We start from the raw sequence: 19574 nt of genomic DNA on the forward strand, positions 1-19574 counted from the left end.
CACACACACACACACTCAAACACACACTCAAGCTGCAGCAGCTGAAACCTCCTGTCACTCCTGCTGCACTTGAACATTTATGAATTGCATATTTATGTTAAAAACGAAAGTCACTTTATCATTGATATAAATTATAAGGTTATAACTGAACATGTGTCGTTGTGACATTTCTAAGGAGAAACATCAGGACAGATTTTTCCACCGCTTATTTAAATATGGAGAAATATAATTATTTTTTTATTTCTTTGAATTTTTTCGGTGACTTAGCTGCGGATGGAAAAATCCATCGTCTAACAGCTTCGATTATTGACAACCTGCTGAAGTGGCCTCAGTCTGCTACGTGTGTGTGTGTGCATGTGTGAAGACACACGTACTAGCACAAAGAGGCTGTAACTTTTGACTCTGGCTGTCAAAAGTTAATTACTTTACACCTTCAGTCTGCGGCCAGAAACCAGCCACAATCTAATTACAGAGCAGTCTAATTAATTCCATTACCTCTGTCACTACTCATCAAATGATTGATGATTTTTTTAGGAACACTGAAGATTTCTTTTTTTTTTTTTCTTAATTTGCTTTAGATATAAATTAGTTTTCTGAATTCATAGACTAAGGTTTTTTTGTTTTGTTTTGTTTTGTTGTTTTTTTTGTTGTTTTTTTTACATTTTTGTTGCACACAATTAATCAATTGTCATCTCATTTTTGGAGAATCTATTGCATGATGCGTGTTAATGTATTGGTAATATATCCAGTATATCCAGCTTATTAACACGGTTAAAACATGTCCTGATAACTAGTGCGATGTTTTCATCATGATGGGATGAGTCAGTTTTATTCAGACAATTTAAAGAGTAAATATCAAACTGTGCAGAAGGAGAAAAGCAGCAGCAGCAGCAGCAGTAGAGTTTTCTGTGTTTGCTTCATATTCAGGATGTTTTCATCTCTGTCATCACAAACCTCAGATTTTTTTTTTTTTACTCTTACCACAGTGAAATGCAACGATTAAATGTGGTGCTGGCTCTTGCATGTGCCCTCCATTCTAGCAAAAAAAAAAAAAAGGGGTAGAATGAGAAAAAAAAATCTTGTAAGCAGCTCGAGTATCCAAAAGCACGTTTTGAAAAGCGTGGAGTTTAGTTGGAGGGAAAAAATGATGAGGGTTTCCTCGTGCGCTTCCAGTCGTGTCTCCAAAGGAAGGGAAGAAAGAAAGAAGGAAGGAAGGAAGGCAGGAAGGTAGGAAGGCCTATCGCTGACTTATTGGCTATATGGCATGAGGTGTCAGTATAGAGGCAGGTTGAGCCGCGTACACGGTTCTCTACTATGGTCTGGAACCCTAGTTGCTATCCAAACACAAATAAACAGAGGAGGAACATTGGAGTTAATGATAGAGGACGGGGGGTGGAGGCGTGTCGGGGGGCGGGCTGAACACTACTGAGCCCCGAGCCCTGAAAAGTGAACGGCTGGAGCGCATTACGCACACTTCAAGCCCGAGCTCCGGAGGAGACTCCCACGCTGCTGCTGCTGCTGCTGTTACTGCTGCTGCCGCCGCCGCTGACGCTGCCTCTCCTCCAAAAAACTTCTTCGTCTCTTTCCACAACTTGTCACATCTGTGCAAAGCTCCGAGACATCACAGTTGGCTGCATGGCTACATGAAAGTTTCATGGACTTGGAACTTGGAAAACTTTTTAGCGGCGCTTTATTGGAGCTCGTCGCCTCTATAGTTACTGTGGATTACTGACATACCGCAGGACCTTTGGCAGCTATTTATTGGGGGTAAGATTGTGTTTGGCAGGTTATATGTCAGTCTTTTGCAAGAAGGGAACCAGCCTCGCGCAAATCACTTGTTGTAAACTTTCTGTTTGAGGGGGCAAAAGCTCTGAGCTGTTAAAAACCCAAATGATCTGAACTTGTCTGTAAAAGTGTCAAACTGTTCACGGGACCAGAAACCAAATCAAAAGTTGTTTCTGAGGGTGCGTATTGCTCCGTGATAGTCACCGAGCTCGAGGTCATAGTTCAGCCCGCACGTTTTGACATCACTGGTCTGTGTCCTACCAACACTGTGGCCTCGGCGTTACAGCTATAGGACTTGTCATGACTTATAGAAATGTAAAAAAAGAAAAAATAGAGAAGGGATTTAGCCCAGAGAAGGGATTTACAGAAACAAGACGAGCCACCGAGGCTGCTGTCAAAGTCTAAATGAAGTGTCTGAGGGGAGAACAGGTTGAACTCAAGTTGTAAGAACAAGTGCCTGCATGGTGACTTCTTTTTTCTTTTATTTAATACTTCCCCATATGTATCCAGTACCAAAGCGAAAGTAGCCTAATGCAGAGAGAGAGGGAGAGAGATAAGAAGCTGTCAGAGAAACAAATGGAGCGACCTGACTGAAACAAGCCACCAGTTCCTCCAGCCTGTTGCATGTCTGTAACTACAGCAGGACTTTCACTGCAGCAGAGTCAATACACTGCTTTCATCTACACTGGGTTAGGCTTTGTCAAACATTATGTTAAAATGTGATCAGTCAGAAATGACTCTAATCTCATTATATCATCACCTCCTGAACATTTAAAAAAAACATAGATTTTTTTTTTTCCTTTTCCAAATGTAAAGGTCAGCTCGCTGCTGCACCGCTGGCTCTCTGCCAGTCCCGCGTCCACCATCCGGAGTCTTGAACTTTTACACGGTGGATTTTTTTCTCTCCTTCTCCTTCTTCTGTGTGGGAAAACATAACTTTGCCATCCCCACAAACATGGAGCCTGTCCCGTTTACTGTCACCTGCTCACCTTATTACAGGCTACGTCCTCACATTGCTGTGCAGATTGACAGCTTCTGCTTTTTTATTTTTATTGTAAGGCAAAAAATCATTGCGCTCTGAAAGTAGTGAAAGTAGAGTAAAAAAAAAAAAATACCCGCAGGTTATTTGCTCCAAAAACATGCAGCGTGAAATAAACCAGACCTTAAAAAAAAAAAAAAAAAAAAGCAAAATATTAGTGCCTATAAAAATTTGCTGGCTACTCATACTCGCAGTCATAAAAATAAAAAGCACATGCATTTCCAGAAAAAGAAACATTCAAGAAACCTTCTTGTGGTTAATCGGCTCCATTTGTGCGTTTTTGCTCTGACTCATGTTCGTGCGCTTAATAACATATTTGATCTGTGCTGGCAACTTTTCAAAAACTCCTACAAATCTACACGGAGGCGCTTGTTTTGCATCGTGAAACATCAACTACGAGCTTAAAACACAACGTGTCTCCTCTAATGAGCTCTGGATGAGATTTAATGTTTAATTTTAGTGAGAACCAAAACGTGTCATTTGCAGTGTGTTTTTATTTTTCTATTTTTTCTATTTGACTTCAGTTTCGGTGGCTGCTGTGTTTAGAGACAACAGCATTTTTTCCTATAATGCGTGAAATACGTGTTTATATGATGTCAGTGATTTTGCCTCAGACTGAAGCTTTTTTTAAAAACACATAATTGTCAGTAAAGGATAATACTGTTGCAGCTCTGCAGCTTGTTTAGTTGATGTAATTAGTTTCATGCTTAGTGCAGGTTTTTAAAATTAAAGTAACTAATTATTCGCCCTAATCTAGTTATATTTTATTTACTGGAGGAATATGACCACTGCTGCATGTCCTGCTAGATTACAATATAAGACCTGCATATAAATCTCTGCTAATAAAATAATTATAGGAGGGTAAACAGGTGGTTTTTACTGTATCATGTTCGCAGACTGAGGGTCACACTCTGCCTTTGCCTTTGTAACCACATAATTACTGGCTCTAATGAGGCATTTACACACAACACTCATCTTTTTTTTCTTTTTTTCCTCCCCCAGGGTTTTCACCGTGTCCTCTTCTGCAGAGGTCTGAGTCGAGATGGGGAGCAAAGCCCTGCACGCTCCGATCCCCCTGCACCCGGCCCTCCAGCTCACAAACTACTCCTTCCTGCAGGCCGTCAACACTTTCCCGGCTGACCAGCTGCAGGGACTGTACGGCCTCAGCGCGGTGCAGACCATGCACATGAACCACTGGACTCTTGGTTACCCGCACATTCAAGGACTGAGGTCGACGATCACGGAGATGGCAGCCGCCCAGGGGCTGGTCGACCCCCGGCTTCCCTTCCCGGCGATCCCCTTCACGGCCGCGGCGGCGCAGCTCTTCCACCCGAAACAAGCCGGCCTTGCGCACGGCGTCCCCTCGCTGCACAAGGACAGGCCGAGGTTTGACTTCGCCAACCTGGCCCTCGCTGCCACTCAGGAGGACCCGCCGAAGGCTGCGGATCTGGCGAAGCTGGCGTCGGGACTAGGGGGAACCATCTCCGAGCTGAGCAAGCTGTCCCCGGAAAGAAAACCCACCCGGGGCAGGCTCCCGTCCAAAACCAAAAAGGAATTTATTTGCAAGTTCTGCGGCAGGCATTTCACCAAGTCCTACAACCTCCTCATCCACGAGAGGACCCACACAGACGAGCGGCCGTATACCTGTGATATTTGCCACAAGGCCTTCCGAAGACAAGACCATCTCAGAGACCACAGGTAAGACGCGTTTACGGAACATTTATTAATAACACACTGGGGTCAAGGAGGGAAGGGAAGGGGAAGGGAAGGGGGGCTGAAATCCCCAGCAGTGTTTCAATACAGATATATTTATTGCTCTAGCCTACTCTTTCTCTAATAGCAATCAAAACATGTTGCATATTTTAAACATAGAAACAGGCATGTTCCCAGAGTTTTCTCCACGAGGGCGCTAAAGCACTTTTTAATGCATAAAGTTGGACACACTCAACTTTATGTGTATGCAGTAGAGATTTTTTCGCCCTGTGACTCTGGGGTTTGTAAAAAAAAAAAAAAAAAAGAAGAAGAAGAAGAAAAAAGCTACAAGTAAATCCATGCATGAGCAGACGTTTGATTAAGTGCGACTTCTGTTTTACAGATACATCCACTCCAAGGAAAAACCCTTCAAATGTCAAGAATGTGGGAAAGGATTCTGTCAGTCTCGAACTCTAGCCGTCCATAAAACCTTACATATGCAGGTAAGCTGAAAATATTAACAGTCACCATGATGTGTTATCCTCACCTTCATACTTTATGATCATGAATCACCTATATTCTGCACGGTCTTTTTTTTTTATATACTGCATGCATGGGGATAGTAAGAAGTCTCACAAAACCATTGCGCCTGACTGAGCAAATAACCAAATTTCAACCAAAAAAAATTATAATAATATATATGAGATCATTGTTTTAAATCAGTGTGAGTTGTAATTGACACAACAGTGGATTTAATTATATTAGTTGAATAATTCTTTGCTTGCTTTAAATCTAAACAGGAGTCTCCCCACAAATGCCCCACATGCGGAAGAACCTTTAATCAAAGAAGTAACCTGAAAACTCACCTTCTCACCCATACAGACATCAAGCCCTACAGCTGTGGCCGCTGCGGAAAGGTGTTTCGGCGCAACTGTGACTTGCGACGGCACAGTTTGACGCACAGCCCACATCAGGACTACTAGCCTGGACAGACTAACAAAATAACAATGGACAAAAAGCAAAAGGAAGACAACAAGCCAGAGACTCCTTCCACTGCTCCTTCTCCTCCTCTTCCTGCTTTTTTTGTTTTGTTTCTTGCTCAAAGACAATCTCCAAATCAGGACACTGCAGCACGTTGTTGAGTGGATTTTTTTTTTTTTTTCGTTGTTGTTGCTGTTGTTGTTGTTGTTGTTGTTGCTGCACCTCAAGTGGGACAACAACAGCAGCAGTAGCAGCAGGACAGGAGCGGAGCCATGGCCATGTCCAGCTTTCAAGACCACCTGTAAATATCAAGACCATAATGTACATAATGTTGTTTTTTATTTTCCTTTCTGACCTTGAAAATTATAAAAAACAAAAAAAGTTGTCAAAAAGCAGTCATAAGTTTAAAGTATGTTAAATTGTATTTTAGAAATAAATATTTCCATGATACATTTTTGCTGTTTGTTCTGTTTTTATTTATTTCTGCTTCTTCTTTTTTTCTTTTTTTTTTTTCTTTTATTGGCCTGGAAACACGAGACACCACAGCCCCAAGAAACAATATTTAGATTAAGCCATTTTAACATGCCCATTAAGTTAATAGTCTATATGTTTACAGCCAGGAGGCAGCGAGAGCTCATAATGTGGCTGAAGTGTTGCATGGGCTTTTCTTTTTTATTATAGTGGAGCAAGTAGTTAACAGTTGACAAGGAGCACGAGGACACGTCTTTAACTGTTCAAGCCTTTCGGACACGAAACTGATTAAAGACAAGTGTCATAGTGAGTCATCATCAAATTTCAGAATTACAGAATTTATATATATAAAGCCTGAATTTTAAATATATATGTATATAAAAAAGATAAGCCTATAATAATCATTGGGCCTGCACAACATGTGTCTGCCACCCACCTATCAGGATGTCTCGGCTCCATTATTATTTCCAATATCTGCAGCCTACGGAGACTGATTAGTATGACATTAGCCGCATTAGCAGCCCTATCACATGTCTTTATCTGCACCACCTCTGATATAATAATTGACCTGCAAAGCGACGGAAGCAGCAGTCGTCAGCTCAAAGGGGGTTGAAGCTGTTTAACTCAAACCAACGGGGATGAGACGGGCTGACACACATCTCAACAGATTATTGTCAAGGTTCATTAATTCATCAAACAGACAAAAAATATTCAGATGTTATGTTTGTATATTTTTTTCTATTATATCCACATCAGCAAATAAATATTGTGATATGACCTTATTGATATAATATCAACTGTGAAGATATACTGGATTCTGCAAAAAAAAATCTCTACAAACCCGAGCCACAGTTTGAAAAACGTTTAAAGTATTAATGTAATATATAGCTTAATAGGCGCTTTGGACGTCAAAGAGAGAGAGAGGGATTCGTGTAAATACAAACATACACATCAGGGTTTGGATTTCGTCCATCTAACCTTTGGTCGGAGCAAATTGAATACGCTTGAATATTAACCCTCAGATCTGCGGCCTGTGACAGGATGAGCTGATCTATGATCTTTTTATATTTATTATCATTCCCTCGCTCGCTCTTTCTCTGCCTCTGAGTCCCTCGTGCTGCCTCTCAGGGCTGCGTGGCCTTCAGGCCTGTTCACCAGCCATCACTTTGCTACTGAAGACTCACTTTAAAAGCCAGATTTTCACCTGACAGTGCAATTAGTTGCTTGGAAAAGAGAAAGAAAAAAAATTTGCATTTATCTTTAATGGGCTCGAAAATAGGGTCTGGAACAAAGTGGTTACAATAACAACAAGGCGCTCGTTGCTGCTGAAAGGCCATTAACTAAGACCCAGTTTATTATACGCACTGCAGGCTATAGTACTTTCCTAATTACTTACTAAATGGAAAAGCAACTAAATCAGTCCACAGTAAAGCTCATACTTACAAAAAGCACGCAAGCGAGCTACATAACAATAATAATAATTCCAAAAGAATAAAAGTAAATAGATAAACATCACTCATAATCTCCAGAGCAATGAAATGAAAACCGACAAACGATGGAAATATGAAAACATCAATTAGAATCAATTGTACATAATAATCACAACAACAACAACAGCAGCAATAATAGCCAAATAATAATCAATTGTATTATATACTATTATTATTGTATTTCTAAATATTGTATTTTTAAATTCTATTAGTAAATTTGCTCCTAAAATTTATATTAAAATCTATATCTGACGATTGACAAAATCGATTATTGCAAACTAATTCTAATAATCTTAAATACAGGAAACAACTATGAAGCCTCTGAGCTCTCTATAGTATTGAAGGCGACTCGTGGCCTCTCTGTGATGATGTAAAATAAAGACCTTTATAATAAAAAATATATTACTCTTCCTATATGAACAGTTTTTGAGTGGTGTCATTGGAAACAAAATGAGGCTGCACATTAATTGTCAGACATGCAGGAGACTTGGGGGGGGGGGGGGGGCTCGCTCGTCTGAATTTGTCGAGGCCTTGACCGACGAAAACCTTGTTCAGCCAGTTAATCCATTTTTCTACTGACATGTAGTATCTGTTAGTGTGGTCCAGACCATACCGGAATAAAAACAGACATTTTATCCGTTCACGCAGACCACATTGTACAAATATGACAACAACTGAACAAACTACGCCCTGTAATTTTGAATGCATATCAGCAGACAAGACACTGGCTCGAGTCGAGCATTAGTTTGTACAGCAGCTATAGGGCCTAACGATAATATATAAGAAGTCTATAGAAATCGTCTAATTATTGTGAATAATGGTCAATTAACTGAATTGAACATAGCATTGAGTGAATCTGAGGAGAAAGTGTGACAACATGATGTCATGTAATAGGCCAGTTATCTCGCACTTGAGCACACGAGGCCTGTCTATCACTCTCAGCATAGTAATAGATAGTGAATGCGCGCGTTTGTATAGCTACACGCATGCACTGACGCACCCACTCAGGCCTGCACAGTGGGCAAGGAGTGGACAGTCACATGGTGAACTTCAGCGGCCTACGAGGGTTGTGTCATCAGGAAGTTTTATCTAACTGCTGCTGTTTCTGCTGCTGCTGCAAGGACGGTAAACATGACATTCCTTACCTCGGGAGTACAGGCACAGATAACTGGTTAAGGTCGGTTTGGAGTAGGTAGTAGCCTATAGGACCAGGGCCAGAGGACTGAGTGATTAAAGAAGGTGGGGGATAAGGTTATAGGTTTAGGGGCAACACATATCGAGACAGACTCCCACTTGCCACAGAATCTATTACTCCCAAGCACTTGGATGTGACGCCAACCCTGAACTTCCGCAGCCTGCAACAGATGACCACCACATTTTCAACTCAGCTCCATTGATAAAATCAGAGAGATCCATGACTAGATTTTCGAAGCTGTTCAGTTATTTGAGTTTATCTAGCCTATTGTTTTTGTCCTATTATGACTTTTTATTTGCTTAGTAATTTCAAAACTGGACAACAAATTTAAAAGTGGCAGGTGGCTGTTAACGTTACAACTACAGCAGCTAAAAAGCAAAGAGGGAAAGATTTGTTGTAGCAAATAAGGCCGCTGGAGTGTTTGTGAGGTAAAGATGAAGCTTGACCCTGTTATTCATAAATACAATATTTATTCAATAAGCCGTATGATTTATAAATCATAGGTCAGCCGTTACCTTAAAACAATGGATACATGGAAGAAAAAAAACTTTTTTTTTCATTGTAGGCTATATATTTCTGTAGAAGACAATTGCATTTTCATTTCATTTTGCAGGATTATTAAAAAAAAGAAATGAAGAGAAAAAAGCAGCTCACACACCAGCACTGCTCAGGTGCTTTTTTCTTCCCTGTGTGAAGTTTACTCACTTCTCTGCCAGCAAAGGTGAGCTCCCACGGCCATATAAGGGCGAGGGGCATGCGAAACACACCGGGAATATCACGTGGAATGATGCGTTCGGGAACACCTCGTAAATCTTTACATTACACTCAGGAAATTTCGTATTATGGCTCAAAACAAGCAAGTCGTTTGATTAGAAACACACAATATAACAAATAAATATAATATAACGTATTTTCTACCATTTTTATTTGATTTAACTGGATTATGGCTGCAATAACCGAATTGAAACTGTAACTGTGTAATGCGAAAGAGGTATTTAGCCTACTTGGAGCTCTTATTGATTCATTTTTAGCCGTCTAATAAATCTATCCTCTAAACATAACGTCAATCAGGCTGTAGAGTGCCTCATTTGCCTTTATTGTGGGTTGTTTTATGCTGATTAACCTATGAAGCGCAAATTTCCTACATGTCTGCGAATGCACCACCAGGCATACGGAAGCCGCGTTGGTGTTTACTCATGACGTTTGTGCAGAAGCTGTTGAGAGATGTAGCTAACGGTGGCGAGATGAATTGGTTGTGTTAAATATCACAGTCAAGGAATTTTTCCAACGGGATACAACCGAGAGACAAGTAAGGAAATGTTTTCCCTTTTTTTATTCCAGGTCGCAGTTTTTATTTATCGTAACCGAGCGGAAGTAGCACGACTTCTTCTCAGTTAGCTTAGCTTTCTTTGCTGCTGCTGTGGTGTATAAACACAGCTAGAAGCCTCTCTGGCGTTAACTACTTCGCAGTAAGTAAAAAACATCTTACTACGTCGTAATGCACGGCTTCATGTAAAACACCAACTTATATTAAGTTACACTTGCTACGGATTTGGACACAGTGTGGCTGAGCTGCTGCCTGGCTAACTGACTACTGCAGCTGGCTCTTCAGTCGCACTTAAGCACTAAATAAAGTGAAGTGAAGTCACATTAACAGCAGCCAGCTTTTTAAAACAAAAAATACTCATGAGAAAAAACACTGAAATTAAAAATAACAATAATAAATGTTGTTAAAACTTGTTCTGCAACCCACGCATATTGCCTCTGGTAAATGTAAATACCTACCAACTGTCATTGCCCCCTAAATTTCCATAGATATAATTAACAATACCCTCAGTCTTTTTTTTGTATGAATATAGATGGTATGTTTTCAGTGCAGCAGTTAAAGAGCATTATCTCTTGTGCTTAGTGACGGTTGGAGCCATTACAATAGACATAAGACTGTTTATTAATCCCACACATGGGAAATTTGGTTGTTACAGTCGCATTTGTAACATACAAGGTAACAAAAAGTATAAGAATATGCAAATATAGAGACATAACAACCATGTAAGACAAACATACTGTATGCTCAGGCAACAAAAAATCCGCCTTAGTGGAATATGAGGTTTTAGTGCTGGGGCTTTTTCAACCAGATGTTTTGACTTGTCATAACAGAAACAACACAGGTGTAGATAATAACTAATAATTACTCCAGTTTATATAAGTGCCCCTATAAACTATGCCAGTGAGATGTCAGCGTGCATTGTGCTGTTGCTGCAGCCTGGAGCTGACACACCTGATTGTAATGCAGCCGTCATTAATGCAATTATTTACACCTGCTCTCTTTCTGCACTTCCAAACATCTTTATGCTCTCTGGCTGAAGCCTTATAGCAGCAGTGGAGTAATAATGGCAAAATGACAGTATAACTATCTGCTGTTGTGTACAAATAAACACAGTGTAGAATTACATCACAATGTTCATTTCAATGTTTGATGTGCGTGTTCAGGACGAGGGGACAAGATGTTGGAGTCGTACGTCACGCCGCTCCTCATGAGCTATGTCAACAAGTATATTAAGAATCTGAAGCCATCTGACCTGCAGCTGTCTCTCTGGGGAGGAGATGTGGTGCTCAGCAAGTTGGACCTGAAGCTGGATGTGCTGGAACAGGTACTGTAAACTGTTTACTCCTCGTGTAACCTTTGCACCAGTTAACTTAACAAGAAGAACATAATAAGCACTGTGGTTATTCTGTTTGCAGGAGGCAGGCCCTGCATTTGTGCTGAAGTGGGGGAGTGGGCAAAATATGAATTACTATACACATTTAATTGGTCATATAGTCATTTTATGTACTAGGTAATTAGGTACCACATAACCAAACCCAAACACAACACAGACAGACAAATAGAGCTGCAACAATTCATCGATTAATCGAACAGTAATCGATTATTAAATTAATCGTCAACTATTTTGATAATCGAATAATCGGTATGAGTAGATTTTTAAAGAAAAAAAGTCCAAATTGTCGGATTTCAGCTTCTTAAATGTGAATATTTCTGGTTTCTTTGTTCCTTTATGACAATAAACTGAGTATCTCTTTGGTTTGTGGACAAAACAAGACTTTTGAGGACATCGTCTGGTGGTTTGGGAAACACTGATTGACATTTTTCAACATTTCTTTTTACATTTTATTGACCTAACAACTAATCAATTAATCGTTTAGATAATCAGCAGAATAATCGATAATGAAAATAATCGTTAGTTGCAGCCCTACAGACAAAACAATAGATATAAATGTATATATTGCAGGAGCTTGTGCAAGAACAAACATCTCAATGGTTTTTACCACACAGACTCTCCATCTACACAAATACACATATCAATACATAGTGCCACGATGTTCAATTGTCTATTAATAATAAGCTTAAGTGTTGGTTTTAGACGGTAGGGGTAAAAAGGCTACTTCGCCAAGACTAAATCAAAGTGCAAAATCCGGTCAGAGGGGTCTACCTTGTTCCTAACATACTCTTAAATATCATGGTCCTGTAATAAAATCAATATATTTTCCCAATTCAGCATGATATATGTCAAGGCAGTCATATAGTCTATATCTTAAAATGATGATATCTGGATCTCAAAGTTGTGAGATGAAGATTAATATGTTTATTTTAGAAGACAGAGGCGTTATGGTGCTTCCTGATTTAATTGTGTGTTTTGTATATGGACTATTTATATAGTGAATAAATATCAATATGTGTGAAATTAAGTAAGTATTTTTGAAAATGTCACATGAAAAGTTGTGAACAAACAAGAAACCACAAGTATAAAGTTGCCGTGGACACAGTTAGTGACATTGTGGACTCTCTTTATTAGGTCTTAGACAGTTTTTTTTTTCTGTTATGAATTGCAGTGTAGCACATGGAGACATTCAGAATACAATCAGATTATAGGTTGCTTCACTGACAACATAAAACAATGTAAAAATGTTTGGACACGAATTGTTGGGTGGAAGATAAGCATTTAGATTATTTTCTTCAGTTCAGTGTGCACATATATCTATATATAAACCAAACAGCTACTGATCTTACTGTTGTGTCTGATCACTGTAGTATAGTTAGGGTCTAATGCCTTTATTAGAATCAGAAAAAGCTCTGGCAATGCGGTTCAGTCAGGCAACACAGTGTCTTTACAGTCATTTTATGAGAGATTTACTCAGATATTTTTGCTCTGCAGTGTTATTTTGACACAGTGTTCTTTCTCTACACTTGTAATGTCTGGATTAAATCAATCTACCATGAGTTAAAAGAATTTTCTCTTGAGTGGATTCTGACTGCTTCTGAAGAGCAGACCAAAACACTACCTAACCCAACAGAGATTGTGATGAAAGTCCTTATTGGAAGCAGCTTGAAGCCAACAGACAGTGGGAATTGTGTTAGCATTTTGATGTGTAACACTATGTCTAAACCTTGGCAGATGTCCTGTCTTTGTTTTATTGCATTTCATTTAGACAGCGCCTATTTTTTTTTCAAAAAATCTGCAATTAGAGATCATTTTCTTAATATAAAAGACTAAATTTAGAAAAATTTCGGAGGATATTGAACTGACACACTGTAAATCCATTGCAGCTTTTCCTCAGAAATATGTTTGGTTATTAGTTTTTTTGGCACAGACGTACAGAGGAGGCACGTTAAGCCTGTGTGTAGGCAGTCTGGTTTCATGGGACTCATTCTCACACAGAGTAGTTCAAGATGCAGAACAGTGATTTGTCTGCCTCTGAGAAAATATGACTGATTTTCGTTAAAAGCGTGACCAACATGTAATCTGTAGCTGTTGTTTTTTTACTGTCCTCTCATCTCCATGCTATTGTTGAAGTTACAATATGCTGTTTAAGAAAACGGATGGATGAAAGGCTCGAATACGTCTCGAGGTCTTAACGTCAACGTCCTCAGCAAAACTTTTCATCTTTTTTTTGTATTTGTGTTTATTTTATAGGAGTTGAAGTTGCCTTTTACATTCATGAGCGGTCACATCCATGAACTGCGCATCCATGTGCCCTGGACCAAGCTGGGATCAGAGCCTGTCGTCATCACCATCAACACCATGGAGTGCATTCTCAAACTGAGAGATGGAGCTCAGGTTAGTTCTTCTTCCTCTTCTTCCTCTTCACTGGTATGAGAACCATTATATCCTTGATTCCCCCAAAGGGCCAAAAACAGGGCTGGCCAGATCTTCCAGTTATTTATGTGAAATTCCTCCTCACGCCAAGGTTGAGCTTTCTCATTCCTTTTTATTTCTGTATTTCCAAGAAGTTTTGTAATAGCCTTTGTTTGGAATAAACCATGTTAAGATTTTTCTTTTAGCTCTAGCTAAGCTTGGCAGGTTTCACTCTGTAGTAGTAGAGTGAGTGGCAAAGAAAGGTGTACTGTAACTCTGACCAGGTGGAAAATCATGCAAAGATAAACTGTTACGCACCATTTCATTCTCAATTCAATTCATGCTGGGTCCTGACTATAGTGTTCATGATTTTTAGATACAGTTCTTGCATTTGAATCAGTTCTCTGTGTAAATCTTGTGTTCAGACCCTTTATTGTTTCAGTGTTGAGCTAAAAAATCCTCATCAGTGAAGACAGACTTTTAGAAATGTTTACTAAATGATTAAATACCAGAAAGTCTGGACATTTTCAATGGCAATGCCTCCCATTTTCCTCTTTGGGTATTTATCTACTACACCTTGATTGGAGTTCACCTGTGGTGAACTCAGCTGAACTGCCTGTAGAGTTCAGACATTTCCTCCTAGAGCTTGGCTGCCTGGCCAAACTGAACAATCAAGGGGGAAAAGGGATCATGTTAAAGAGGAACTATGCAGGATTTGTAGCTTAACTATGCTACATTTCTTTACCTCAGTGAAACAGCTTTGGAGTAATTGTGACGGTTTAATAAATGGCTTAACTAACCAACTAAGTCTGTCTCTATCTGAATGACATTTCGCGGCTGTGTCCTGCCCCAAAGGTGAAAAGTACACCCTACTTCCTGTTGACAAGCTAGTTAGCAGAGAGATGAGAATGTGAGAGATTTGCATTGAAATACAATAAAAAATAAAAAATCTCCAAAATGTCAAAAACAGCAACCAGTAGGCTAAATGTCAGGAATCTAGAAAATAGCGCCAGAAGTTTGTTTATGTCCCTCGATAATTTGATTTGTTTGGATTCTGAACCAATAGAATAAAATTGTCACGCTGCATATCAGCACACTTTCGCACAAGATTTCGTCGCCAGTTCGCCCGCTCGCTCGCTCGCTCGCTGTATGTCAGGATGCGAGACTTTCTTTGTTGTAAACAAATGCACATGGCCAGGACGAGGGTTAGCAAGACAGCAGAAAAGCAACCGGACTTACATAATTCCTCTGTAAGAGAGGTGATGATGAGGACCACAATCATTCTGGCTGAACTCCAGAGATCCTGTCTCTGAGCTGTCCACGCCACCACCACTCACTTCCTTCAAGCTGGTTTGACTCGATATGACAGATTGTCTCTGGCTTGCTGAACTCTTAATTAAAAGGTTTTCCCCTCTGCACACAAACATGAGATGAGTCTTGCGTCTGTGCGTTGGGAGAATTTGTAATGGACCAGCCACACAGACTAAAGAAAGAACTCAATCATGACAGTGTGGTAACTGAAGCCTCTGCATTGGAAAGGGCTGAGTTGCAGTTGCTTACGTCTTTTGTCTTTCTTATCAAGTCTTAATTATTCTGATGAGACATGTGGTGAAAAACAAGGAGGACAAACAAAGAAGCCACACAAGCAAATAAATCAAATGCCTCATTGAAGTTAGAGGATTCATTTATGCCTTTTTAATTGAATTGCTCTCTTCACATTTTCAAAGGCTTGCACACTGGCAACTTAGTGATGTAATGGCTGGTTACGAGGAGCACATTTTGAATTTGGGGATGAAAGTTTAAGAATTAAGTATTTTCAAATTCGCCCTCAATTGAAAACGATGAGTGTGTGTGTGTGGTTTTAATTGAAATAGACTCCAGCATTAAACAAATGCCGTATGCTGTTTTTTCTCGTATATTTGGTACAACTTTGCAAATAACGATTTCCCGTCATTCTACACTCACTGACCTAGAAAAAAAATCAACGTGAGGTAACTTAACAGAACTATACTTTACTACTACGCCTACTTGGTCTTTAGCCTTGTTATTGTTATTTTATAATCAGTCTCCAAGCAGTGATGAACCGCTCTTCCTGGGAACAAGATTTATTTCACATCTTATCTGTCATATCTGGCTGCTTTAAAGACACCATGTAGAGTTGAAACTTTCTAGTGGTGTAAGGTGGAGTTATTTTCTTTCTTAATAACTGGCTCTCCTTCTTGAATTTTTCTCGTGAGAAATATGCTAATAAAAGCAGAAAAGAAGAAGAAGAAGAAAACTTTAGGCGAGTAAACACAGTACGATGTTCTAACTTCTAAGACAAATCATCTTTTGGAAATGTTTTATAAGGGTTAAAATGCATTCAACATGTTTGTATGATCTTAATACATAAAATCTGTTCTGGTGAACAACATAGAGAATGTAAACAAACATCTTTTTTTATGAAGAGGAAAAGTCCCCAACCAGAGGAATATTTCATCCCTGTAGATTATCAGAAGAGATGTGACTCATCTGGTAGGCATAAATCTGAGAACAGTTATTCATATTTTTGTATTAAGTTGAGTCATAAATGATTTCATTATTTGAAGTGTGACATACATGAAAGGCACTCCTTTTCTTTTAGATTCAGTTTTGGATAAGCGCCCGCTCCTACCTTTTTGCCACCCATGCAGTTTGCAAAACTGAAAGTGTAACTCAGCACTGGCCCTTTATGGGGAGGTTGAGGTTTCAAGGCCAGATGTCGCAGAAGAAACACATTTCAAGGGAAGTCAATTACAGCTAATTACATAGACTGCGGCAAAAAGATTTGTAACACTTGAGCTACCCAGAACTAATGGTAAATATCATACTATGCAGGTGGCTACTGCTCACGGGATCAGGTTTCTATAGTTCAGTGGAAATTCAAACATGTTTTTGTGCTTCATATATATGCAGCTTAAAACCTCATGCATTACACCAGTACTGGTGCAGCTTAATGCATGTATAGTCTCAAAACAGCTGTTTGTTACAGATGTTTTTTCTAAAAAAAAAAAAAAAAAAGGCTTCTAGTCAAGAAAAGATTTTTGTTGAATTGCAAATGACATTTGGACAAATAATTCAGTGGTATGTGCACCCATGAGACGTAATTTGGAGCAAAGCCAGACGTACAACAGAAGTCCTGCGAGTGTGTGGAATTTAAATGAGCTGCTACACTTCTCTCCGATGTGAGTGGGAGGCGGGAGGGAGGCGGACTACTGTGTTCGTTTTGTACACCAAGAAACACAGCCACAACATACTCAGTAACTTGTATTACCTTGAGTTCATCTCGTTTACACGTAGACTGTCAACTCTGTGGCTGCAGTTTCCCTTACTTAGTTAGCCCACAAACAGAATTTCTCTGATTGAAATCTGTAAGCTTCTTTTTTTTTGTCACATTCAGTCTCACAAGAAACAAGATTATATTTCTCTGGAAGTTAGATATCCTATTCATATACATGTCAGGCCCTGGTCCAGATTTAATTAGATCCTAGCAGGGATGCAGAGAGTTTGGCGGACTGGAGGTGCATGCAGAGCCCGGGCCGTGACAGTTCTCCTTGAAGCCCTCAAATAATTTGGCCCACAGGTTTTTTTTTTTTTTAGTTTTTTTTAAAGTGAGTCGATCTGTGTATGGAAAATCTTACACTTAAAAGTTTTAGTAGATTACTAGTGTTTCTTTTGTCCAGTAGAGACAGGAACTTTGCGGTGGGCCTCAAGTGTGGAAATGATAAATGATATCATTAATATGGTTTGTTTTCATAATTACCGTTAAAGCCGGTGCGCTGGCCTGTAAAAACATCCGTACATCTTTTGAAGTTCATTAAGGGTTGTGTAATTTGACCGGAATTATTTGGACCTTTTTTAATGTTCGTGTTCCCCCCTGAGAGGAACTGGGTAATATTAGGGATATGGAGATTGCTCAATAGGACCCATCTGCTGAAGCACCAAGAGCAGCTCACAATTATAGTTTCCAGCAAATGTGGAAATTTGTGTTTGGAGTTCAGCAGCCGTTTGGAGATTACGGCTCCTGCTGACAGTGTAATTGCGTAAAATAAGACGTAATGAGGACTTCTAGCGCAGAAAGTATGGTAATAGGGGAAAAAAATGTTGTCAACTTGTTTTGACATTAATTTTTTCATTTACAAACAAGATCATTTACAAACAAAATTCTTTTTTTATATGTGAGTTATTGTGTCCTGAAGTCGCATGGTGCTGTGATGCCAGCTGAGAAACCGCTCTTGTTTTCATTGCTGCTGCTTCCATTATTGTCAAATTTTCAGATATTGTTGCGCATTTAGTGACTTTTGCCTTAATATTTTTCTGTTTCTGTTTAAGTAAAACATTTTTTTTTTGGTTGCAGCTTTTGTTGAAGCTCAGTTAATTAGTTTGGACATATCCATGTGAAATTAGACTAAGCCCTGGTCTAGGCCTAAGAGCTCAATGTATGTAACAGGAGATTGGTCATGGGGATGAAAGGGTTTTGTAGTAGTCAACTTAAACTTCTTTCTTCTTCTTGTTCTGCAACGACGGACGGACGTACTAGGCCGTCCACTCTCGAGTTACTTGATGTGAAAGAATAGTTTGCTCTGAGCTCATTCTGGATTAAAAAGCAGCCCAAAATGTCAATAATTGTACAGAATGAGATCTATACTTCTATATACAGAGCCTGTATGGAAACTGGAGTTATTAATAGAAACTCATGAGGTATCAATTGAGTATCTTGAGTTTTACCAGCTTCACACCAGACTGTCCACATTCAGCACAGATCGTCTATATTTGGTGTATTTAATTTTCCTCATCAGGTGTTTCTTTTGTTCTCAGCTCAGATGTGGTGGAGTAAAGCTGGTATGTGATGCTGCTGTTGGTGCTGAGCGTTTGGTTTACGGCATTACTGCCCTCAAGCTTCCTCCTCCTATAATAAAGAGGTGGATAAAACCTTTGGTAGGAGATAGAATTTATTACGCCGCTGTTTTTAGGAGTTTTGTTCTTGTATTTGTAACTAGTTGTAGCAATAACAGAAATTGGCAAAGGCTGAAACTGAGGCTTTAATGAAAGACCTAACAGCTAACATTGATGTTATGTTGCAAAATTACGGGCACATTTTCTTTTCTTCTTGACATCTTGGTAAACTGCTCCAGATGTTGAGGATGAGGTGTGATCAGCAAAGACAGAGAGGAACTGGCTGGATAACCGTTACAGTGGATCATAACACTCTCAGGCACTCTTTATATTTTACGAGACAAAGATAAGGGCTTGGGTTTACTGAGGAGAGCCTTTCTGGTTTTGGCTCGGCTCAGTGCTTGATCTGGGGAGTTTTATGGCCGCTGAGTGCATTTGCCACTGATGTGGAGGTTCTGATTGATGCATTGCCTCAAGATGATTTGGGGAGGTGCCTCGGAGACTTGTTGGTTTGGCATATGGTCCAACTAGGCCCTTTCTTCTGTTAGATTCCTTCCAAACTATTTTTAGGACTTTACACCACTAAACCTCATTCGCTTTTAAATAATGGGTAATACATGTGAATTAGGAAACCCCCTTCTTGAAGACTTCTTAAAAACCCCAAGTTGTTATTCCGTCACTAAAAATCTACCACCTACTCGACAAAGGAATGCTGCTTTGAAATTAAGAAATAGAAATAAAGCAGAAATCAATAGATGTGTGACACACAGTACGGTGCAGTAGATTCCCTGTAGTGGCGTTTCAGTCTGGATGCTGCTGCTGCTGCTTTAATATGTGGTTTTGCCATCGACAGGTTGCACCCACAAGCCACT

At 39.6% G+C, this 19574-nt stretch overlaps 3 protein-coding genes across 6 annotated transcripts in view; 2 read left to right on the forward strand and 1 right to left on the reverse strand.

The window, feature by feature from the left end:
* The window catches only part of atp6v1c1a (ATPase H+ transporting V1 subunit C1a), a 423473-nt gene that overhangs the window by 279638 nt on the left and 124261 nt on the right, over positions 1-19574 (reverse strand). The gene's annotated exons all lie outside the window — the stretch shown is intronic.
* On the forward strand, positions 1469-5947 carry osr2 (odd-skipped related transciption factor 2). 2 transcript variants are annotated; one of them, XM_085802920.1, is made up of 4 exons: positions 1469-1767; positions 3827-4522; positions 4920-5019; positions 5317-5947. In XM_085802920.1, exons 2-4 carry the CDS (start codon positions 3867-3869, stop codon positions 5497-5499), a joined length of 939 nt encoding a protein of 312 aa, XP_085659046.1. In that variant the 5' UTR covers positions 1469-1767; positions 3827-3866; the 3' UTR covers positions 5500-5947. The 2 variants fall into 2 exon arrangements, with proteins under 2 accessions (XP_085659046.1, XP_085659047.1); XM_085802921.1 differs by having other exon boundaries at positions 5399-5947.
* The window catches only part of vps13b (vacuolar protein sorting 13 homolog B), a 349921-nt gene continuing 340160 nt past the window's right edge, over positions 9814-19574 (forward strand). For all 3 annotated transcript variants that reach the window (XM_085802924.1, XM_085802922.1, XM_085802923.1), the window contains exons 1-3: positions 9814-9962; positions 11144-11304; positions 13627-13770. In XM_085802924.1, coding sequence (XP_085659050.1) covers positions 11158-11304; positions 13627-13770 — 291 coding nt within the window. In that variant the 5' untranslated portion in view covers positions 9814-9962; positions 11144-11157. The remainder of the gene's footprint in view (positions 9963-11143; positions 11305-13626; positions 13771-19574) is intronic.

Source organism: Trachurus japonicus, chromosome 16, assembly GCF_045865225.1.
Source record: "Trachurus japonicus isolate A0001 chromosome 16, Traja_1.0".
NCBI lineage: Eukaryota > Metazoa > Chordata > Actinopteri > Carangiformes > Carangidae > Trachurus > Trachurus japonicus.